At 41.3% G+C, this 25,738-nt stretch overlaps 1 protein-coding gene across 5 annotated transcripts in view; it reads left to right on the plus strand.

Moving 5' to 3' along the window:
- The first annotated feature begins 2,593 nt into the window (after positions 1-2,593).
- Positions 2,594-25,738, plus strand: part of LOC6727415 (vitellogenin-1) — a 51,295-nt gene continuing 28,150 nt past the window's right edge. For 4 of the 5 annotated variants that reach the window (XM_039296009.2, XM_016176396.3, XM_016176397.3 and 1 more), the window contains exons 1-2: positions 2,594-3,190; positions 10,374-11,708. In XM_039296009.2, coding sequence (XP_039151943.1) covers positions 10,895-11,708 — 814 coding nt within the window. In that variant the 5' untranslated portion in view covers positions 2,594-3,190; positions 10,374-10,894. Of the gene's footprint in view, positions 3,191-10,373; positions 11,709-25,738 lie in introns of those variants that run through there. The other variant, XM_039296010.1, reaches the window with a different exon arrangement.

Raw genomic sequence — 25,738 nt, forward strand, 5'->3', positions numbered from 1 at the left:
TAGCCCGAAAATGTCCTGCTGCTGCTGCCGCTGCTCCTGCGCATAATTAATCATTTTAATTGTCTGACTTCTTGCCAAAGGACAAGGGGGAACAAAGGGACAATGTGGAGAGTGCAAAGGGCAGATCGACATTCCAAAGGTTGCCATCGAAAACTGCGGGGGAGTTCTCGCTGTCGTAGGTTATTTATTGGAATAGGCATATTTGGCATGTGCTTCCTTTCCCGTTTCACCAAGCGTCAAATACTCGGGCACAAAATGTTTTCATTCCGGTTAATTGAGTTAATTGTTTTGGGGCAGCCCTTTTTCTGTGGTCTGGCGAAATCACTTAGCAAGCATTTAAAAAATACATTTGAAAACCAAATTAAACTTAGGGTGTTGGGTCATGCAGCCGCCAAAACTGTGCAGTAGACTAATCGTATTCTTTAATATTATAAGTCAAATTAATCAGTGGTAGCAGTTGCGATGCCCATAGTGCAAACCGCTGCTCTCGCACGCATTTATCTGTACGGCGCTCATTCCTTGTTTGTTGTTGTTAGCCACCTACGTTAAGCTTGGGCGCTGCATTTCGGCTGCCTGCCCGCCAGTTGCAATTTCTTCGCGTTTCGGAAAAGACCAACCTTACCATTGTCGCTATCGTAAATTATCGCTATTTCGCAAAATAAAACTGTCGTAATAAAACAAACTTTCTTCGGTGTTTTATTATTCTCAACAGCTATTGAAAAAGCTCAATAGCTAAACATAGGGTCTAAGTAAATTTTCTTATTTCGAAGTATGCAACTTTAGCAAGGCTTTACTCGCACTTTAAATGATATATTTAAAGAAAGTATTCTAAGTCCCAAACAGTTTAAAATTTACAATTTGGACACATTCAGATACTATTTATAAACAAATTCTTAATATATTTCATAAATCATTTCTACACAACATAATCTAACAAATATTTTCTAAAATAAAATCGTTACTTACTAATCGCGATAGCCTCAATAAACAATATTTTATGACTTTAATAAAAAACAGTGCCTTCTCAAAACTGCTACTTTATTGTAGTTAGATAGTCTTAGCAACTATGTAAGACTTGGCCAATCAGTAGCCAGACTGCAACACCCACTGAATGACGCAGTCATCAAGAATGACGTGGGCGACCACCCCGGAATATTTCTGCAATTTCTGTAGTGTCAAGTTGAAGTTCATTCATACACACATATCTATCTGCACCATGTGATTTTTTATAGGCGCCTTCTAAATAGATAAGATAAACTTGTATTCAAAGAAATTCGCCCATAGCCACTTTAACTTTCATTTGACGAGTGACAGTATTTTCGGGCACAATTTTGGTCAACACTTAAAATTAGCCAAATTTTCGGTTGGTCAGAAATAGATTTTGAGATAAAACAATGGTTTATTGCAGCCATAGGCAAATAAGTTGGTCAAAGTTCAAGCCTTATCAGTGCGAATACATCGATGCGATTAGCACCTTTCATGAGTTGGCTTTCCCACGCGACTGAATCACTGGCCATATTTACCCGAATAATGCAGGGTACTGGGTGACGCTTGTTGTTGCACTTTGTGTTGTTAGTTAATTGGTATTTGTGCAAATCCACGCTACCTGGCGAAATACGTCAAAAGCACTGGAAAAGGTCTACGCGCCAAAAAGCACAACCGCCACCAAACGCAATCCAATCAAAAACAAAAAGCAACTGCAATCTCAACTTTCACAGTGTCTGTTTGAAAACCGTCACGTGATGGTCGCCGTTGACTTGGGGGGCTCTTAATAGTGACAGAACTTTAACAAAAATTAGTTGACTAGTGTATTTTATATTTTAAACAACATGAATCTTACTTATAAGTTTAAGTTTTTTAAAGAAAATTTGAGTTGAGCTTTAAGTTCGAAAGTAGTTCTTTTACTGAACGATACCACCTTGTAGCCTACATTGTGGCGCAAATTTCAGAATTTTCTGTTAGACAGTTAACACGTAACCGTTTTAGATACTTATTGTACGAAAAAGTAGGCTTAATAAATGATTAATATGACTACAGTTAACATTTAAAATCAAAAAAATTTATAATTCAACAAATGCCATGTAACTATGTACAATAATTACCATATTGCATTACATCATTTGTTAAAAAGCAATAAATATACAAAAAATAAAATATAATTTATTCATATTTCGTATTTAATTTTTCAGTACAATGCTATTTTTTAACCACTCATTAAAATTAACAACTTATTCAGCTACAAAGTATAAATTAGCAGAGAACGAAGTACAAATATATTATACCGGTATTTTTGATGCTAGCGCTAATGGATGAATCAAAGAGTTGACAGCGTTTCATTCACTTGAGCCGCAGTTTCGTCAGATCGGAAGGATGAATTGGGAATCACGGATAAATCCCATATTCACACCTAGGGCACCATCATTCACTACAGCTGACCATTCTTGGCGTTTACCTTTACTCGCCCACTACTTGCTCTCACTCTCTCCGTCTCCCTCCCGCCGCACCGCACCGCATCGCACTCTCTCTCTCGCGCTCGTTCCGTCGCAAACGTGCTCGGCGTGAACGCACGAAGCGTCGCCTCATCGACAGGGTCTTTTTGCTCATGGCTTCAGTCACTGACTAGCACGCTTGGAGAACACACAGTGAGCGGAGCGTCCGCAGTCGCAGTAGCACTCGAAGTCCGCTTATCCGCATCCGCAGCGTTTTCGAATTTTTCAGACCAACCATTCGATCCGATCCGATCCATCTGGCACATCCTAACCATCTCTAATCGTAACCCCATCATCGTGATCGCGTCCGTAATCGCTCCGTTTTGACGTACTCGATGTTCCGGTTTTGTGTGCAATCGTTTGCAAAGGAGATCGAAACAATAATCTCGGCGGATAGGAAATTTGAAACACGAATGTTCGTTTCGCAATCCAAGAGAGTCGTTACAATTTGAAAAGCCCGCAAAAAAAAAATCGTTTAAATGCGAGCAATTCGAAGATCGGAAAATATATAAAAATATATATATATGATTTGTGCTGTGTTTGAAAAAGGAATATCAGAAAAAAATTATGAAAATGTTGAATTGTTGTTGCCGTAAGTTTTAAAGTGTGCAAAGTGCAACTCTCTGAAAATCAACGAAGAATACAACGCGTCCAAAAAAAGAATCGTAAAACTGAAAAAAGCAAACAAACATAAAAACAAGGTGCGTAATTTTCTGTTTCAACGCTGTTACATAAGTTCCATTTTTTTTAGTAAGTTTGTTGTTCCTCCAAGCATTTGTTCGAATGTTGCAAAATATTTCTTTGGATTTCGGTCTTTGGAGCTTAGCAAAAGCAAGCCTAAAATTAATGAAAGTTTCAAGTTTTTCGAACGGAAAAAAATATATGTTTTTCTGTATTATTAGATTTGATGTTTTGAAATGCTAAAATTCATAAATAGTTTCAGTGTTCTTAAGTCGCGCAAAGATAAAATATTAAAAATATATTGAATACGTTGAACTGTGGCAATTTGTTTGGTAACTTTCAAAATAAATTGAAATCATTTTCCACTTGGCAGCGGGCCGAGTAATAAGTGTATTTAAATGACCCACGAGGGAAAGTAATTAAATAGCCAAATGTATAAATACGAAATAAATTGATTTCAACAAACAAATAGCAAGCTAAAGCGAACGGGCAAAAACTTAATTTATATTAGTGGCATGCTAATTGAAATAATTTAGTTCATATTCGATTTGATTGATCAACACCTGTGCAAAATGATATTCACCTAAAACGTAATCTGATTGCATTTAACTATAAACAAATTAAATTTGATTTGCAGCCGAGTTTTGCCAAGTACTTTTCCGCATTTATCTGCCCCAAATAAACAATAGGTAAAACAAACAAAATGTAGCAAAATGTTGTTTTTTTTTTGCCAACCGGTGAAAGCAAACGACCTTAGGAGAACCCACTCGAAATTCATATAAATTTAATCACACGATCTTTGGGATTATTTATAGTTTTATTTTATTTGCAAAACGCATATACATTTGCGAATCTTTATCGCCGTCTTCAAATGTATCTGTATCTGCGTAACTGTGTATCTGCGAATTGTGCGTATCTATATTTGCAAACGCACGCAGGCGCTTTTAATCTCATTTCGCCAACTTTTTCGCTATAAACTTTTTTTCTGCTCACTCCGCGCGTGCACTTTGTGTCCTATAAATTGGCGGCGCTGACTATTATCTAACATTTGTGCGCTATTATCTAAGCTGGCTTGTTGTTCTTGCTCTTCCTGCGGCTGATTTGCGCTGCGTATCTGTATCTGTACTCTGTATCTGTGTGCGAATTTGCGTTATTGCCGCACGCTAGTGTGCGTCGGGTTCAACAACTGCTAATCACATGCCGGATCACAGTTTGGACAGCCAAGCGACAGACAAACTGCGAAATATGGGGATCGCGATAAAGAATCAACTGAATGAATTTCAGCTGTGTGGACTATATCCTTCATAATTAATGGCAGCGAAGAGTGCTTAGCTCAAATCAGTGCCATTATTTATAGAAGCTATTAACTATTTGGTATTTTGAGATTTTTTCTGGTCATTTTTCAAACTCATTTGGGGTCTAGGGAAAATATTTAAAATTTTGTTTATCACCTTTTACTTACCTAGCTTAAATTTTCAATTGGTTTACAATTGTTTCTGCTAAAAAAGGGTTAAAATTATAATAAAGTTAATATTATTAATATTATCTTCTAATTCTAGTTGCATAACTTTTCGATTACCAAAAATAAGCAAAAAGGCTTGATACATTTATTAAACATAATTGAATCGTGCCTCTTTAAATGCCTATAATATTTTATTTCCTTTGCCGTTAAAGTTCTCACGTCACAATTTCATCAACTAAAAAATGAATATCCCCCAAGGGCAAGGAAAATAATTGGCTAATTGTTTAGTACCGCTTACGAAACATTTTCTGGCTACGTCAACAATTGAATAATTGAAATGCCCAGCGTAAAATGTAGACATTAAGACATGAAACTCATGCAGAAAAACCAATCGAAGTGATTAAATTGCATGGGCAGTCCCGAATTAATTGAAAAGGAAATTTATTTTTTGATAGTAAAAAGAGTTGAGTGTGGAATTTATGTTTTCATTGGCGTGTTCGCCTCGGACTTCAGATGTCATAAAGCCAGCCAATTATCAGGTTTAGTTCTGAAACGCGCGAGTTGGGTAACTTTTCGCTTGGGCCTGTGACACATTTACAAATTGTGCCTGATTGATGGGCAGCAAGCAGCAGTGGAGGCAAAGTTTGAAATACAACGATCATAATTCGTAGATAAAGCTTATCGCATGCAAAAGAAAAAAGTTTTACGGCCGTGCGTAAATAGTTTTGCGGTTTGTTTTCCTTTTTGGCCAAAAGTGGCGCATAACACTGGGCATATAAAGTCAACCGAAGTCGGCGGAAAATGCGGGAAACTCAGTAAAAATGTAGCGTTTGTTTTAATGAAGCGTGAACACTAGACCACATAATGTGCGGCATACATTTAGAGACGCACACACACGATCGCACATGGCAACAGCTTTAGGTACACCGCTCAGTTAAAAAGCGAGCAGCAAAAAGCCAAAATGAAAACGAGAAAATCGTCGCGTATTTTACTCAGGTTGTTGTTGTTTCTCTTTTTTGGCGGTTTTTTTTTCTTTTATATATATGTATATATTTTTTTTTTTGGGTTGTTTGACGCATTTTAAAAATATCCTAGACGCAATTGTTGTTTTGTTGGCTGTCTGTTTGTCACATTACTAATACGTCGCGTTGTCTTTGATTTCGTCGTTTTCGGTTGCTTTTATTTTAAAACGACGGTTTTCCTTTTAATTTTCGCACGTAAAGTGCGTGACTTTTAATTAGACTACAATAAATGTGCGAAATTGTGTGGGAGATGAGTCTGCCAGTGGGCAATGTGTCGGTGCAGGCAAGAGATACATTTTAAGTGAGATACATCGGTGCGAAGGTGACAGAAACCTACTAAAATTCCTAGGGTACTTCCGCTTTTTAAAAAGAATATTAATAAACTAATAATTAAGGAAATAATTTTAACAATTTGAAGACGGATATATGATTTGTTAACAACTTTTAAAGGAACTCCTTTAAGCACTTCGTGTTGTGTTTGTCCATGAGTGCTTCCTATTTTATGTAGATTATTTCTAGAAGTAACTTTCTCATTTTATTTTCTATATGGTGTCAATATATCTGGCGACCGATATTTGCTTTGTTGTTAGCATCGCCGCATGTGATTGAATCGAAGAATCGCTGTGCGGCGTGTGTGTGCGTGTATCTGTGATTGTGCCCTCGCCTGTCTCGTGCACTAAATATTTAAAATAGCTGCATCTTGAGAGGATTTTTCCCGCTGCCGCTGAGACTGCGGCAACCCAATTGCTTCCGGTTCAAATCGATTACACAAAAGCGCTGCCTTTGAGCGCTCAGGTTTTCCACCGTACTTTTCTTTTCTACTTTTCCCTGGCGGCTGTGCTTTCCCCGCGGATTGTTGGCAAGTATCTAACAGTGATGCCTTCAAGTATCTTATGCCCGTTTCCATACGAATGAAGTGCACATCGATTAGTGCATTTGGCTGGCTGCCTGAGTTATGTTTCGGTATCTTTTTCATTTCCCCCGTTCGACGCTTTTCTTGTTTTTCCAAAGAAAATTAATTGTTTTGTAAACACGGGAGTTGGATCGTGGGTCGGGGGCATGGGATCCAAAGAGAACCAGATCAGCGACAATAATCTTCATCGAAATGCATCGCCTTGTTTGCATTCTGGTGGATAACATCTATAAGGCAGTTGTCAGTGAATGCCATCGCACATCAATCTTTTGCTAAGCATTCCATAATACAAACTAATACACGAATGTACAAACGTATGGAAACAAGTACTATATGTATATTTATTCTCGTTCAATCTTGTGACAAGTGTCAACACGACAATGAACGTCAGACACTTAACGGGGAAAATAAATACAAATTTATCTTCTCTTGAACTAGAATTTCATTGTTAAGCCCATATATCTTTGCACATTTCTTGAATTCTTTTCGCTTTCAACGTGGCATTGAAATACTTTTTTTAATAGTGGGCAAAATAATTAACTTAAAGTGTTGCTGCAGCGCACAACATTGTTTTGTCTACTTGTGGGCCTAATTTATTTTATTGCCCAAACTAAAGTTGGGCAAAAACCATAACCACAAGCCATGAATAAATTGCACATGTAAGTGAAGAGTCTGGGAATTTGTGGTTTTGGCACTGTTTGTTACTGCCAACCGCAAGAAGAATGAGATACGACATTGCTAAAGGGTTTTCTGGGTAATGGATTCGCGCAATAAATATCAGGAATTAGCTTCGCTTCTGAAAACAAAAAATAAATCGGAAGAGAACACAATTAAAATGAAATATATTAAAATTGCCAAAATACGAATAAATATAATTAAAAACAGGAAACCTTCACTTCTAAATGCTGCAACCGGTTATCTTATATTCAATACGCATAAAACATAAACTTTATGCTAATTTCATCTCGTATTTATTTTATTAGTCCATTTCAATTAATATGCACCTGCTATTATAAATTATTTAAAATTTTTCCTAACAGGCAAACTGCGTGAATCATTTGCATATTAGCCAAAACCATAAAATGGTCTAAAAAATTTACATATGTCCGACATTGTTGCTTGTAATAAATGTCCAAAGAGCGTTTCTCGCCTTTGCCTTTATATTGGGGTAGCCAAGCGTCTGACATGAACTAATTAAGTTGCGCAGCTCGGCTTAGATTTATTGCCATCCAGGCGATCCGCCAGATACATGCGATCCGCCGGATACTTTCCAAATGCCACAAAGCCCATCTGTCAGCGCCGCCATTAAAACAGCGGCTAGCGCAAATGTCAAACGCATTTCAAACGCATAAACTTAACGTTTTTCGATAAGGGGCAGTAAGCCAAAAAACAAAACATTTCAAATTTGCTAATCAGTTTGTGGAGCGACTGCCATTTCAGATCGATGACTAGACTCAGTTCCGATTTCAGTGGCTGCCCAAAACCATGATATGGAAACCCGCAGTTGGAGGCACTAATTTAAATATTTTACTGGGCCTTTTGCTCTTCGACTTTGGTAACTTGTTGTCAAGCTGAAAAGCTGCACAGACTATATCAATATCTTATTCATCAGGCCAGATGTTATTCGCATGGACAATGGGATGGTTTAAAAAAAGGTTTTTCGAGACTTCTTGGTATATTAATTTATACCGCATATTAAAATATTTGGAATAATTAAGCTCAACAATAATGTTTTAAAAAGAAATTTGTTTTTTTGAGTCCATTTTTTGTTCACAAATACCACTATTACTCCCATTGTCCGCATTTAAGATCATTTTATTATAAAATTAATTCATTCGCTGACCAAAGACACCGCCACACGACTCTGCTCATTCATTGTCATACACAGTTTCTTTGAGTTTTTTGACTTTGGTTGTTGCGGATTTTTTTTAAATTTGATTAGGCGACTGCCACCGAAGATTGCCACTTTAATTTGGGTTAAGCGATATTCAAGTTTTATAACAGACTAGAATCTACTCGTATGTTTTTTCCATACTTAATGATATGGGGGTGTTCATTGATCGTTGGACTTTCGCTTTCGTTTAGAGCGCGGTAGTTGGCAGAACAATTTAGACTTTGATTTGATATTGCGTTCGATCATATATGTATATATTTACTTATTATGGCCCTTTTGGGGAGTTAAGCGCACCGGGCAGAAACCACAAAAGATTTCATTATTTTTTTATGCCCCTCATAATTTGTTGAATTGTGGAGGCTTATAAATGACAGATGAGCCGATGGCCTGAGGTCGTAAAAACAGATACTTTTATAATTTTTGGCCCTACGAATCATAGGTGTTATTTGTATACTCCATCTACATATTTGGTATTTATTTTTCCCTCGCTATTTTTATAACTTTCGGCATGTGTCAAGACACGCTTCCCATTTTTGGGGGGTTTTTATCTTTTTTGTCTTGCCGGTGATTTTGTGGTCGTTGAGGCTGGAACTTTTGTTGCCCTTACAGAATTCCTCATAAATTCTACTTCTGAAAAAAAAAAAAACATAAACAACACCTTGAGACCGAATCTGCGGCTGGCTTGGCACACATTTCGCCTGTTGTGGCACATATACTTTTAATGCAGCGTCGTATTTGGGTGAAAGGCATTAAACCGGCGATGGCAAAGGTTTAAATTCATTTCTTTATCTGCTGAAGGATGATGAAAACCTGAAGAATTTTGCTGATTTTAATATTACACATATAATATTGGATTTCTCTGATTCATCGGATTGCGTTGGCCTCTTGTTTTTATAACTTTATAGCTCAGCTGGCATGCAAATGTCGGACTTTACGATCTGGAGGGCTCCATAACTGTTTGGAATGGTTTAGGTTTTTCAAAGCGAATATCTCAAAGTCAACGCATTGCATAACATTGCTGGCAGTTTGGACAGAAGGACGCAAAAGCAATTAACATGTTGATGGGACAGAATTTTGTGTTGCCTCTGGTGTTGTCGCCAATGGGATTTGTTGCTGCTCTTCCTGCTGTTTTTGTTGTTTATGGTAATTAAAACGGGGTGCACTTAAATGTTGCATAAAAAATGCCGCTGCGTAGGCTTGCCTGGCTGAACACGTGCCAAATAGACAGAAGTCGAGTGGAAGTGCAGCGGCAACGTCACTCAGCCGCCGCGTCGCCCTGCGCGTATCTCATAGATACGTAGATGCACAGATACACGGATACTATTTGCCGGCGAAGTTAGTGCGTGATTATTTTCAAATTCGACACAGTTTTCTGAGCGAATTGTTTTTGTTGCCCATTTTATTTTTAAACAATTTGCCTGTCCGCCACTCTTGAAGGGGCTTTCCCTCTCACTCTCTCTTCGTTTGGGAAAGTCATTTTCGATGTTTTCACCGAGTTTTTCCTTTGCGTAACTGCTCCCTTTGGGCAGTTTTTATGTAACCTCTTGCCGATCACTTGTCGCCCATATAGATACAATTGTATCTTTGGCCCGTTGATAGACCGTTGGCTAAAATTAAACTGTGCCACTTTGTCGTTGTTCCTTTTATATAGGCGAACGCTAATTAAAATGTCAAAAATTGCGTTAAAAGCGCTTAGCTGAAGAATTTATGTACAATTTGGCTTAATCCAAATTTGTGTTGCAAATGCTTGCTGTGGAATTTTCAAAGCCAATTCCCGAAGGCCATAAATTTAAGGCTGAGCCAGTGAGTGTCACGTGTTGAGATAGTTTACGATGAAGATAATCTATTAGTTAATGACTTATACTCTGTCAATCATAATCATAATGTTCCTACAACATTTTCTTCATTTCAGCTCGTCAACTATGTTAGCCAACCGAAGTTGGGCCGCATAAACAAGCTGAGATTGCTTCATTCCTCGCTCCCCAACTAAACCGCGGGAATTTCTGACATGACAAGAAAGTCATTGGCGTTGATAAGATGCATTATCAGCGGGGAAGACGAAGATGAAGATCCGCAACAGCAACAGCAGCAATTGAAAAGTGTTGAACAAGTCTACGATATGATAACCTAATTTCCTGCCAGGAAAGAGGCGAAAAGATTTTAACGAAAATTTAAACGGGCTCAGAGAGAAGCAAAGTCAGTGAAAAGAAAAGAAAAAACGTAATCGAAACGAAAGTAAGAAAAGATATCTGAAAACGGGGCGTACATATGTTTCAACGACACCCGAGGGCGTGGCGCACGCCCAATAAACTGGCAAACAATCTATAAACAACTGCGAGACTACACAGCGATTTATACAGAAATTATAAACATTCGGACTCAGATTCCGAACCGGGCTCGAGAAACCCCTGTGAACCAAAGTGGTGATCTTTGATGCGAAGAAACCTGCGCTTGGACTGGAGGGCCCTGGCGCTGCTGGGCGCCCTCCTCTCGTTCATCATCGCCTGGCGGGGCCTTGTATCTGCGATGCCCCTCATGGCCATGGACAACAACCTGACAGACTCATCCGGATCCACACACACATCCACATCCACATCAAAATACAACAGCACGAACAATAGTAATCTGTTTAGTAATAGTTATCTACAAAGTGATCATAGTCGTAGTAGTTTAGTGCCGAGCGCAGTGAGTGAACGTAGTGTAAATCAACCCACAAATCAAAGTATTAATGCTGAATTTAATCAGAGCTTAAGCACGCATCCAACTGCCATAACAAGCACACCGCAAACCCAAACTCAAACCCAAATCCAATCCCAATACCCATCCCCGGCGGAGGATTCCGATCAGCTGGAGGAGCCGCTGGGATTCGTCATCTCAGCGATGCCGAACGAGCATCTGGCGGTCCTGTCGCGTACCGAACGCAGCATTCGTCACCAGAATCAGCAACAGCAGAAGAAGCACCATCATCATCACCAGCAACAGCAGCAGCAGCCAATGTCGCCCGCTGACAATAATTTCATTGGTTCGAAATCGAAAAGACTGAGCAACCCTAGAAGTAGTCTTAACATAAATAGCAGTAGCAGTAACACGCCCATCAGCAATCTGGACCGTAACGAACGCTCCACGGTGCCACAGTCCCACTTGGCCTGGACCTCGCGCAAGATCCAGCTGTACATCAAAAATCGCATCCTTCAGATCTTAAGGGATGGCGTTGTCAACGGAACCCAGGACGAGAATAGTGAATTCAGTAAGTAGAAAAGCCATTTCAATAATTACTTGAATTATGAATTCGTTAGGTGACGAATTCTTTAATTAAGTACATATGTTTTTCATAATATATGACGTTCTGATGAAGTTTAGTGAAGTATAGTTTGCACTTCACTACTAGATAGCTAACACATTTGGTCTTCAAAACTGGGAGGTGCTAACCAATAGAATAGTTTCCATCTTCTCCAGATTTGGTTGCTAAAGATCTTTTATTTGATGAACTTCAAAGTGGACGCCACCCAATCTCCCAACATCCCCATTACTCATCTTTTATTTCGGTTTGAATATGTTTTATGTTCAATTTCTTTGGGGGTTCCTTTGTTTGGTTTTTTGTTTCGAAGTTCGAACCACCCATTCCACTTGGACTGCATGAACAACCAAATAAACTAATGCCAATGGCCATATGAAATATTTAGAATATCAGAAATAATACAAGCCCACACTCGTCAGCCGAGGGATGTATATGTGTAAACACATCCGATCGTAGTCGATGTGCCCCACCCACATATGTGGAGCGCCCACAAGTTGAAAGTTCTCATAAAAGCTGCGTAACACGCACTGAGATCCGCCAAAGAAATCGTATTTTCCGCGCCTCTCGTCTGTTTATGTTGAGCACCATTAAGTTAGACACTTGATTTGGCAATGCCTGTGGCCCCCGGCTCTGTATTATTTGGCATATAAATTCTTTAGTGGGCTAAGGGCATAAATCTTGCCTTAATTAACCGCTCGCCCTGATTAGCCGGGCTCCCTGTGGGAAGTGAGTCAGTTTTTAGTCTGATGAAGATGATCATGAGATCAGCGCCTCCGGTACTCAGCATTTGCATAACTTTTGGGCCGCCAGTCGAATTAATTTACAGCTTCATTTTCATTGACTTCCCTCCAGTTGGCCAGCAATTTGCAGCACTGATAAACCAACCGAAAAACTTGTTGTACAACCCGATTCCGGTTTTCCGCTTATCGGGGCGAAGGCATCATCGCCATTGAGGAACATCATCGTGAGCTTCCAAGATGCCGCATAGATAGCGGGGATTTTGTTTCGCCGGGGTACAAATTTTTTTAATTCACCACCGCGCTTGTACTTTACATATCTGCCGGTATCTGCCTCAGGTGTTAATTTGATTTTGAACTCGATCAGGCGGCGATAATGCGAGTGGAGTGCGATAAGATTGAAATTGCCGTGTTTGGGAGCTTTTTAGAGATTGTGGGAGTTGTTGAGGGTTGGGAATGATTTTTATGGTCAAGCAGCATGAGGAAAATGCTGCGAGGTTTCTCCTCCAGTCGGTGTGGGTGCTCTCACCCTCGAACTTGGGACTTTCACAAGCCAAATCAGTGGCAACTAACCAAGCAATTTGTGTTTATTAGTGACTGAGTGAGTCTTTTATGGGCTGTAAATTGTACAAAGTGCTCCGAAAATCACGTCTCCGGATATTGTGCTGAACTTCGGTTGAAGTAGTAAAGCTTTATCACCCAGAATAAACTTCTTTCGCACTTGAGATTGTATGAGGGTGACACATACAGCAATATGTATCTTTAAAATTACGCTTAATGATGAAATCTTATGTTGACTGAAAAGTAAGAAGGATAATTTCATAGTAGCTTTTAATATAATATTTTATGGAAAACGTTAAGCCGTCAGGCAGTGGCAACTGCTTCGAATTAAAGCTGTCCAAACAAAATGAAAAGTGCCAAATATTGTGCATTTTCCACTCTATCAGCTGGCAACTTCAGCGGCACCTCGCGAGGCTCATCAACCAGTTGACCTCCAAAAGTCGGGTGAAGCTCAACGCCAGTTGCAGTTGCTGCTCTCAAATTGCAGCAGCGGATAACGGTGTCCGAGCCTGAACTCAACCCCAACCCGAGTCCGAGTCCAGGTCCAAGTCCAAGTCCGGGGTTCGGTGGAAAAAAAAACGTTTGCACGGGGGGCGTGCATACCATATTTTCGAGATGATATATGGAGAGTACTTGGCCCGGCGGCCAGGCGGCAATTATGCGACTGATTTAGTGCGTGGACCGAGGTGTGAAGTTGAGTGAAGCCCAAGTCGTCCCGAGATCCCAGAAGACACAACTGGAGTCGGTGGATGCTAAAAGCTTCCGACAGCATCTCTTTTGATAACTTAATTTACGGCACGTCTTTCGGTTGGCCGGTGAAGTTGATGAAGTTGCTCCGACAGTTTGGCCAACATTGCATCGATCCAACTGCAGTTACTTTCACTGTCACTTGCCTCTTGACTCCAGCGTGTTAAGTGTCTTTATAAATAAAAAATCTTCTATATTATTATATATTTTTTGAATTTTTGAAGTTCGTGCAAGCCTTTAGCTCTGTGGGGCGTTCTAGACTTGACACACAAAGTCATTGTCCCATGTTTAGTGCGTAAAAAAAATCAACAAACGATGTCTTTGAGGCGCTCTTTTTGTGGGAAAGTGAACTCGTTAAAATTGCTTACCCATCCATAACGAATTTCTCAATTAAAGATCGGTTTCCAACTTCTAAGAGTTTTTTGTATGGCCAGCATAGAATTTTTTATGTAAATTTAGATAATTGCATCAATTTTAATCCCCCGAGATCATGATAAATAGATTCGGCACGGCAATCGGGCATGAAAAGAAAAAAGGAAATTTCAACACAGTTAATTCCTAAGTATACCAAATGGCCGGACTATTATATCACTTTCGGCACATAATACGATAAATTAATTTTACACAAACATTTCGCCCCTGGCTACGTCACGGATCCAAAGCAATCTACTGAGCGATCTCACTTCAGCTTTTGGCTAGACGGCGGCCAAAAATTTATTGTTGGAATTTTCGGATTGGACAAAGTAGGAGAGGAAACGGAATGGAAGTGCATATTTTGGGAAAGCCTAGCCGAATATTAAATACACTACTGAGAACTGAAATGGGGAAATTTTTTGGCATAATATAAAATTTGCAGCCAAGATAAAGTATATTAATTAGTATACGAAGAAGTATAATATGTAAAGATATGGCTTAGATCACCATCGATAAATCTTAATAATTTATAAAGGCACTTAAGCAAATATGGGATGTTTTTAAATAAGCGATATTACACTTTTAATCATAATAAAAAGTCCGAACTTATACCTATCTGCTGCATACACAACAAATACATATATTTCCCGTGGACTTTTCCATCTGCCGCTTTATGAAAAGTATTTGGAGATTTTCCGATTTTCGGTGGATATATCTGCGTGTAAGTGAGTGGGTGGCGGGCAGATGAGGAGACAACACTTGACAAGCTATTGTCAGCGATGTGGCTCATCATCAGTCAGCAGTGGCACCGGTGGTGTCGGTGGCGCTGGTGGTGCCGGTAGTGGTGCTGATTTATGCGCCGGGCAGCATGAGGACTTGGAAATACCGCGAAAGTGTTTTGTTTTAGATAAGATTATGCCGCAGAGTTCTCTGGGTAACCAAAGAGGGACGGCAAATGGGCGAGCGGACGACGCAATATGTCAAATGGATTTGCCAGCGAAAGCGGCGTGGGCTAAACTTTTGGATGGAGGAGCTCTTCCTCGGCAAATGTTTTTCCGGCAGCCGCTCGACTTTTCGGCTATATTTTTAGCCAGGTGGCAATGAACTGTTTCGTTTTGGTCTTTGGTCTCCTCCCCTCTCCACTTGGCGGTTACATAAAAAGGTCTAGGCCAGATAAGTTGGTCAAAAGCACAAAAAGACATTACCTCTACCCCGCCTGCATTGACAATATTGTTAAATTATGCGTAAATTCGTAAGACCGAAAACATTTTGTAAAACGGCCCCCGAAGTCGTCGATGGTTTATGAAGCTGGTCCGCTATATAAATTACAATGATTAATGACATTTTGCACGCAGTTCTCGGCAGCTGTTGCTGCCGTGGTTATTGGCGTTGTTTTACAATCATTTTTACGGTCAATTCATTTTCACCCAGGTCGATTCACATTCAGGTCCAACCAGCAGATATTCCAGCGGTGCCCGGTGGCACAGAAAACCACTCGAAACATAACCATATTTTTGGCAATGAATTAACATCGAAGGCTGCGAGGGAAAATTGGGCGTATGAGTAATATGATAATATAACTCGCATTTAACATTAAGGGGTCATGGTAGTTACTTTTTTTAATCAATTTTAATAGTAATTGGTAAGATATTTATATGTTTCTTAAAACATTAATAGGCTCTGGTGGGATACTAGTCTAATTTATATTTTCAACTATGTTTTTAGGCCTATTTAATGAATTAGTTTTCTAGACCACATATTCAAATGCATATTCTTTTCTATCCATTATATTTGCAAGACTTTCTAAAACTTTGCATAGTTCTCTTCACTTCTAGTAGAGTTTCCTTGCATTTCGCTCGTTCGCATAGCAGAGCGATAATTTAACCGGATACGTACTCGTCTATATAGACATTTCCATACCGACACGTTCATGGTCATTTGAGTCGTAAATCTGTGGGCGCAGACATGCATTTCGCGGAGTTGGAAAAATTTGGGTTGGCACGAAATCGGATGGGTATCCAAAAAGCGGTCAACTTCACAGAGGCCCATGAACAAGTGGTAAACAGTCAAAACACGGCCACCTACAAGTTGCAATAAAACAGGAAAAACCCCAAAAGCCGAAACTGGATCAATTTATTAATGCACTTTGCGTTGGCGATGCAAATGCACTTTTTACACGATTTTCCCCTGCAACTCGAAGCCTTTTTAGCCAACCGGATTTCGTGCAAATCAAGTGATTAATTTGAACCGAAATTGCTCACCGATAGCGCAGATAATTTGAATCATTGCTCAACACCTAAAGTTGGAGTCAATCGCAATATATATTTGTATCTCGGGAAAATTCTTCGGGCGCCAAGAAAAGATATTCCCCCACCACGAAGTTCAACAATCGTAAATATCATATCTGAAAGCTTAAGTATGTTATCTGTGCAATTGCCCCATAAATGTTTCGACCTAAGTGTGTCACCTACTCTGCGGCTAAGTAGGTCTCTAGTAGTGCCCCCGGGGATTATAAATTAATTGCACTGTAATTGCCAATTGCCAGTGGTATCGTAAATCTAAAGTTGAGTAAAATAAAAGTGAGCGCACCGATAGAAGTTGATAAGAAAGTGTTGGGCATCACGGAGTTCCGAGAATTATTTGAGCAAACTGCAGTTACACCTTCAAAATATCTGGCACTCACACACAGCGAAAGATTTCCAAAAGATTTGAGAAATTGTTGTTTACTCAAGCCAAACATTTGGGTTGGAAAAAGCGAAAGTTCTGCCTTTCTTTATGGGTGCTGAGTGATAGTGATTGAAAGCGAAATTGACGGATGGGCTTGGGAAATTATAGTTTGATTTCCCGTAATCAAGTGGTAAATCTTCGAAAAAGTGAGTCATTGATCGGTCTGAACTTCCTTGCCCAACAAAATTATTGCTGAAAACAATTTGCTAGCGACAATTTGCCGACTTGTAAATGACATATTAATGATCGTTTCAGACCCACAACAACCGCACACGCGCTCAAAATAACAAAATTTCAATTTGCAGGAGGCGTTTGCTCGTTATGAATCCGGTTTAAACGAAAGCCGTCTCTCCTGGGGATCGGATTGGGTTGGATTGGCTGGGATTGGATACACCTCCTCCTCAAATATGTTCGCACTTAATAGCTCAAGTTTACAGAGCCAATCGACAAATTGAGGCACTAATATGCCCGGCGAGGCAATTTTCGGGGAGCTGTACACATTTTTGCATGCAAAAAGCGTGCAGTGTCCCCCCTTTTTCCCCCATTTCTATTTAATATGCGCGACTATGGACGGCAGTAAAAAATGTGGAAGGCGGTCGTCGGTCTGGAGTCCCGCGTGCCTTGGATCCCGCTCCATATTAGCTATTTTAGCTACTGGAAGCGGGTTAAGTGCGTGTGCAATTTGCGTAGATAAAACGCGGCTTCAGAGACTCGTTGGTGTCTCAAAGAAAAAAAGCAACGAAAAATTCAACTTGAAAATGACTTCCGTTGGAAAAGTGAAAAGCGAATAGCGACTAATGCTGGCCGCGCATCTTGCAGATACATTCTGTGATCAGTGCTCGTGTCTGCATCTTGCAAGTAGGAAGTGAACCCAATTGAGGTGATGACACACACACCGAGTCCCAGTGCGTTCTGATGTTGTGCAGTGTATACAAAATTCTAATGACCATGCTGGGGGTTTCAGGGGCACGGGGATGGGGCTGGTGGCTGGTGGCTGGAAGGGGTGGAGTATGTCTGAGAGAAGGTCTGAGCATGCACTCGAAAAAAATTGGGAGTTATTATTATTATTACTACAAACTAAACGAAGTTCAGAAGGCTGCTACAGAAACAGTCTTAATTTAATATTAATCGATCATATCTTCTGAAGTTTCCTACAATTCTGACATTGTTAGCTTGTATCCTTATTCATCTTTTGTTTTAGCATTGATTAGCATTGAATAGACCCCCGTTTTTTGTGAGTGTGGGCCAATGACTCGAACCCGTTCGCTGTGTATACACGCATTATTTAAACTAATTGACGCCGGCGGCATGAGTGCAAGGTGTGCGGGTTCCCCTGGCATCTGCCGCCCCCAATGCCCCACCCCGCCACATGATTTTCCCATTTTCCTCCACCACCCCCCCCATTCCAGCCATGTGTGCAAAGGTGCAATTGGAAAAGTGTCAATTGTTTGGGCCGGTCGACGAGGGCAGCCGCGTCATCGCAGTCACTTCGCCGGCCAATTGATGGGCGTCAAAAGTGAACAATGAGTTTCAATTAGTATCTATGACTGCACGCTGGATTATCCAGGGCAATGAGGAAGTTTGTCTGGTTGAATGGGCAGCTGATTGAGCTGCCTGAACTGGCCCCAACTCGAAATTCTCCTGCTCTCCCAGAACGACATCACATTCTGCGCAGAATTCCTGCGGAAAGTGCTTCCGCATAGGTGGAAATTCTTTTGCATATCACTCGTTTTCGCTCTCACATTGCGGCCCATTCATAGCCGAGCTAATAATTAACCAATTTGATTGCCCCGCTGATCATCAACGGATCGAACGGCTTTATGAGTCCACTTTCGTGGAAGATCAAACACTTTCCCCAGACAGCAAGAAATCGCTTCCGTAGCAGGTCAATTTTATGAGCGCCACTAAAGTGCAGGGAGAAGTTTTAAGAGCTGCAATCTGTTTGTTTTCAATGGCATTTTTTTGGCCAATAGAAGAACCGACTGGCCAGCAGCCTCAGTGGCTTCTTAACGAGCTTGCTAATTTGCCAAACAGCCGCCGGAGGACCGATATCTCCATGGTATGCCGCTTTATTTACAGCGGGCAAACAGAAGATCTGCGGAGGAGATCACGGATGAGTGGCTTCTTCTTTTGCCGGGTAATTGAAGTGCAGGATGGATGCTTGATTTTATGACCGGATTTAATGGCCAATGCAGTTGCAGTTGCATAATGAGGCGGGCTCCAGTGACCCAGTAACTCGAGTCCCCTGACATCGATGGGCTTTCCAAAAAGGGAAAATGAAAATGACCACCCACGTGGGGGGCAGTCAGTCTGGGCTCACAGAGGCAGCGACAATAAATTTTAAACGTCCAATTTGCTGGGCCCCCGACAATTGAAAGTGCTCCACTGCCTGGGGGCCCAACAACTTGTTAACTTGTTCAACAGTTTTCTGTTGCCTTCTTTTTCTTTCAGTTTTGTATTTTCTGGTCTTGTTCTGGCTTTCTTCCTCGCGTCTCGATTACTTCACTTGATTGACCCATTTATAAGCCGCAGTTCGTGCATTTATGAATGATAATTTCGGAGGCTGGCAAAGGCCAGTTCCATTAGCATTCAACAATGTAAGTAATACGCGGAGCTACTGGCCTTTGCTTTGTTCGGCTCCCATCTCGCCCACTGGAATCGTGCCCGTCTAATTGACCATTCCACTAACCGAGTGGTGATATCGCATATCGGCCATAAAAATTGCTCAAACCCGGCCAATAGGCAGTGCATTAAATTTATGACCGTCGCCGCGGCCTTTGTTGCATTTTATTTTGACAGATTGTTGACAAATGTCACCGGGGTTCGTATTGTGGGGTGCCATGCTAATTACCTTTGCAACGTCTCTGACAGTCCGTGACAGTCCGCCCGACTACCGCCACCTCACTTCCACTCCCACTCCCACGCGATCTCGAGACCTCAAGACCAAGAGATCTCTCGGGGTGAGGTCCACAGACAGCGGTGATCTATGGGAAATGTCGCCGCTGGACTCGCGGACTCGAATTGTTGCCGAGTGCCAAATTAGCAGCGCACCCACTTCCAGCCGATTGGATACGGATGGTAATGTATGTTATGTTTGGCCGCCTGGGAATGCGACGACTTTGGTGATCGGTCAATCTGGCCATAAATGTGTTGCAGCGGTGAATTAGTTATCTACACTGAGCGAAACCAATTCAGCAAATTAATTCAACGTTTCAATATTTCACCATCATCATAAATTCCATTCCATATAATGGTAACACCATAGGTATTCGGATTTCCAAATGATCATTGAGTTGACAAGATTTATGGAAATGTTCCCATTTCTAGAATATTACATACGAGTGCTGTCTGAAAACGTAATATCCAAACGGCGGATTACGCTGTTAAGTGGCTGCACTGCTGCTCTCCAAATCCGGGGGGAATCCGCTGCACTTAATCATTGGGAAGGGGAACCACCGGGAAACGTCGCTGCTTGACACTAGCACGAGTCACAGCGCCAGCCCGCATCCCAAAAAAAATTCTTCCATAATCAGTTCTAAACACTTTCATCTTTACAGAAATGTATCTTTGCATCCGCAGATAGCTGCCGTTGTAGCCGTGGGTGGCAGCTGCTATGTTGCAACACCGAATTCGATGTACTTACGGCATGATCAATTAAAGTATTAGTGTATTAGCTCTATTTGAGTTCGAGCGCCGTGGGTGTCGATTGAGGCAGTTGATCCGATAATCGACAACTGCACTTTGTTTGCCCTGATCTCGGGAGGGGATCCAGGTGCCGAAAGGTGGAGCATCCGTCATGGGGCTGCCTTTTAATTGCATGAAAATTCTCTGGTCGGCTACCGATTAGATACTGATCTTGGGGATTTTGGCCTAACGGGACCTTGATTAGATCCAATTCAATTCGATTCACCTCACCTCCGAATCGGATTTCCCCCCCGCCGCCCGCTCTCAATCCATGTTAGATACAATTTTGCTTTGATTGAGATTGAGATTGAGCGAGGTGAGATGCCCCACTACCAGTTTGTCCAGTGAGTGGCGCCCCGTTCAACCTGTTGATTTGCCTATCAGGCCGCCGGCAGGCAGGCTTTCCACACCATTGCCACACAGTTGGCCAAAAGGAAAACTCACTGGGTCTGCCTATCTGCGGCATTACATCAGCGATCCGTCGATATTTACATACGTTCGTATACCGCCGGTCCAGCCTCCAAACTCAAATCTTCGCCGGCATTTGGCAGATTGATTTGCATCTCGGCGGTCTAATGAAGATAAATGCCCTCGGATTGGCCCGTGATCAATAGCTGGGCGGGCGGTCGCTCTCGCTTAATTGATAGCCAACGTTAAATGCATTAATTCACTGGGATTTACTTTCTTTCATTTAAGAGTCCAGAGTTCAGGGCGTGATTGTCAAATAGTTTACCTTGTCTGCCGCCTGACGTATGCGCATTTATTTGCTATTCGCTTGGGCATTTTGCGTCATTTTAATGGCTTTTTAATGCACATCACACAGCAAGTGTGTTTGTAAAATGTAACATTAGCTTGTAATTAACAACTTGTCGACCAGGGTTTGTGGGGAATTTAAATTGATAGCATCCCCCAAATGAAGCTATTAATTAAAGTCAGTTTAAAAACTTAAAAAAATATATATAAATACTTGATGTATTCCTTCATAAATCACTAGAGCTAATCCATATCCAATTCAATGCCAATTGTTGGAATTCCTAACAAAATAAACACGAGAAACGTTTAAGTTTTCGCACCTGGCAGAGCCATGTGCTCCACATAATCTATGAAATCAGCGGGGAATCTCAGCATACCCGTTACTCCGGCCATTCAACAAAATTTGTTTCCCATGAAAAGTGATTTCGCGTTGACCACAAATCAGGGAAATCGGTGGCGATCACATGTGGGCTGGCCCAGCATCATCCAAGCCAAATCGATTCCAGGCCAGTTTGAAGATGCTAATAGAAAGAACCCGAAAAAGCGTTACATTTTTCTCAAGGTGTGAAAATCGAAGGCAGCGGCGAGTGCTATCCATTTCAGCACTCTTTCTCGCCAATCGGCGACAAGAAATTGCAATTTAAATGCCATAAATTAAAAGGAAAAGCGAAGATAGAGTCCACAAGCCGCAGTACAGTGCGGTACATAAATAATGCCCTAGGGCAGAGGATTTGACGCGCCGCCTTGCAAGTGAAATGAAAATTGAAATCGTAACGCGGTCGCGAATTGAAGGCGGTTTTTATCGCTGAGCTGGAAATCGAGCCTGGCCTGCAAGTCGCCGACGGGGTGATAAATCTTTCTATTAGCCAAACTGCGGGCACGTAAGGAACAAGGGGATATACATACACATACATATGTATGTATATATATATGGCCCCAAAGGCACTGACAGAGGAAATATCTTTTGGAAGCGCCGCCGACGCGACCGTTGAGGCGATTTTAATCGCGCCGCTGCATAATTTATAAATCCATTTTAATCAGCCAGTGCTCGGCAATTACTTTGTCTGCATTTAAATGGGGATGGGTAGAGTATAGGTATGGGTATGGGTGTGAGGATGCACTTGAGGATGCGACTTGAACTTGGCCCAGCGGGGCAGGTGTTCCCGATCCAATGGCATCTGCTACGTGGCCTAGGTGTGTTAATCCCAGCTCTGCGATTGCGTAGTTTGCTCAGTGAGTTGTCTCCAGTTCAACTGGCCATGATAAATAGCCTGCAATTATGTCCATGTCATCGCTGTCTTCTCCGCCGGCGGATCCTCCTACTCCGGCAAGCTACTTCATTTTTGTTGCTGTTTGTAACCCCTCTTCGGGTTGCCAAATAGCGAAAAAAGTAAAAAATGTATGCTAATTGAATAAACACGCCGACACACAATCCGGCGCGAGAAAGCAACCCACAGTGGCCATAACCATATGTGTACTTAAAGTTATGCTCTGCACAAATTGACACTAATCGCTTGACTAAATAGCTGAAAAAACAAAGCGAAATGCGAGTAGCCACTAAGCTAGTGGCTTTAAAAGTGCGCGCGATTTTTTCCAAGAAAATTGTGCTAAGTATTTGGATCATTGAAAGTTGTTGCTGTTAGAATGGAAATGGCATGCAAATGATGGAAAAATTATTCATGGAAATTTTACAGTTCTGTTATGCGAACATTAGCGTGAATTTGTTACGTTTATGGGATTAAGTAACTGATAGTTGTAATAAAAATATAGTATAAAAATATATAGGATGTTGCTAGTTACTATTTAGTTCTTGCTTAAAAGTTATGTTATTTTTATATCGAATGATTCACTATATGCGTTGTTTCAGCGTTTTCTCCTTGCATCACCCACTTGCGATTTTCCTGATCGATTTCAATTGAATGGATATTGATCTTGGGAGTTTCTCGGTTCCGCGAACTGCACTAGGTCACTCAGTCACCCCGTCAATCGGCTGAGCAATCAAGCCATTCAACCGCCAAAGTTCAACTGGCTTTTGTGTGTTAGGAGCGTGCGCCTTGAATTGATTTCAATTTCTGTGCCGATCGCTCTCCTACTAACTTACTGAAAGGCCATTGATCTACGTTGGGGAAAATCAATGGAAAGACAGTGGAAAATGCATAAATAGAGAGTAGGCAGGGTCATTAACTGAGCTTTTTCAACTTGCATCGCAAATGGTTCGGCGGTCAAATTCATAAATCAGTTAGACAAGAATGCAGTTCTATCTGCGAGTACGAATCCGAAGTGCTGGGGGTATTTTGCAGATAAATTGATGATAGGCAGCTGGGGCGATCCATTGACTAATAGTGTTAGATTCAGCAATGGCCGATAAGCGTTTTGTTACGACACAACGCACCAGAAAGCACCAGGCCAATTGTCATCAATTATGTTGATTAATAGACGGCCGAAAGCGGAAACTTGTGTTAATAGTCGGTGCGTTAAGAGGGCGGCTCCTTTAGCCATACACGTTATAAATAAAATATGACTGCCTTATCGGCTATTGGCCCAAAACTTTTGCGATAGCGATCAGTCAGCTGACAACTTTTGATGGAATTTGCGAATTTTTTTTAGCAGGTCAGGCGAAGAGTCTTAGTTTCAAGAAGTCGGAACCCTAAGCCTCTTTCTGCATTCCGAATTTGGAATCTGAATTCCTCTTGTTAATGCTTTCCCACACACACACAGTACTTCTGATCAGCTTATCTGCATTTCCATTAGATAGTCAAACATATCGATGCCCCTCCCAAATAAAGTCAGCATAATTGATTTGTCTAATGCAGCTCGGCATGTGCTGCTGAGGCCTGTTTGTTGATGCAGATGCTAAGATACCAAAGATTCGAAGATCTAAAGATATAAAGATACATTTCTGCTCGCTTAATTGCGGGCTACATGCTGCGAGCAGCTCCTCGCTGATTAGCTGTTGAGTTATTAGCAAACATAGACGACGTAGAGCCAGCCGTGAGAGAAATCCGTGATGGATCCGTATGAACTGGGCTCTGGGGCAATCATTCATTTGTTCGTGTTTGGCAATCAGCGGCGATCGCTACATCGTCAGAATGATGCAAACAAAGGTGCCACACGGTGCGTGGATGCTCCAGTGGAAGGTGGTCTGGACAGGATTGACGCACTGGACAGACAGCCCACTTGACAAAGACAAAGCCAAACAGAGCTCAAAAGGTTTCATTGCTTAATGTCACGGGGGTCCAGGGCACCGGGAAGCCTTAAACTGATTTATAATTGCGATACGTCTCTGCAACGCGATACCAGGCGATCCGTTCCGATGCCTTAAGATTCTTATAAGCCATTGCAAATAAATAAGCGCCTTATTCCAGGCGATGACAAGACTCCCTCCCAAGCCCAGGCACTCCAATCTGCTCCAATGTGGGCACAGCAAAGCAAAGCAAAGCGAAGCGAAGAGCCTGGCGACAAGTGTGTAAATTGAAACCCATTTGGGTTTCCTACCCAGAGATCCGATCCAGAACTTCGAATCCCGACTCGGGATGGGTGTTAAAAACAAGCCGAGCACTAGATCGCGCTGCCCAGGAAAAAAATCGATGAGACCACCGACTGCGTCCCTGCCATTTAACAGCTACTAAAAACACAACGATGGCCAATCCTCACGCCAAGACAATGCTCGACATGCTAAATGGAGTGTAGGAAAATAATATTAAAACTTCGCCGGCGCACTTTTATTGGGGCGCCGAAGTTTTCATGCCCTTGTGGATTATTTTCCTAGGCCCACTTGTGTAAACTATCAATGATAGAGGTCAATAATAACAAGAATACTATAAATAGGCTTATTAGATGGAGAACAAATTGCTTTAATGCCCAATATAGTGTTAAAAAGGGGTATAAAACGAATAAATGGCCGGAAAATAAGGAAGTTGATAGTACGATTTTATGTAAGCAACTAATCCATTGAATTTTATTTAAATTTATTGTACCTTTATAAGTTTTACAATTCCGGTCTCTCGAAGGCTCAAGTCAGGGTTCCACTTATTGAGAATTAATTCTTCTAATTGGTTCATTTTGTCAGTCGTATTTTATGAAAACAGGACTCAGACATCTACTAGTTTGTAGCTCTTGGCCCGATTATGAGCCTTGTAAATATTTAACTCCTCATAAAAGTGGAAATTTATATGCTGATAGGCAATCCTCTGCTTCAGTCAGCCAAGCTTTACATACTCTTTCCAGTCGGACTGCATAAAATTGAATAAAAATAAAAAGCAACGTCAAAACAGGCAACAAAATATGCGTAATTATCGACTAGCATTGGTAGCCCATTCAGTTTCAGTCGGGCGCAAACGACTCGGACCAGTCTCG

This window comes from Drosophila simulans, chromosome 3R (genome assembly GCF_016746395.2).
Source record: "Drosophila simulans strain w501 chromosome 3R, Prin_Dsim_3.1, whole genome shotgun sequence".
In the NCBI taxonomy this organism is placed as follows: Eukaryota; Metazoa; Arthropoda; class Insecta; order Diptera; family Drosophilidae; genus Drosophila; species Drosophila simulans.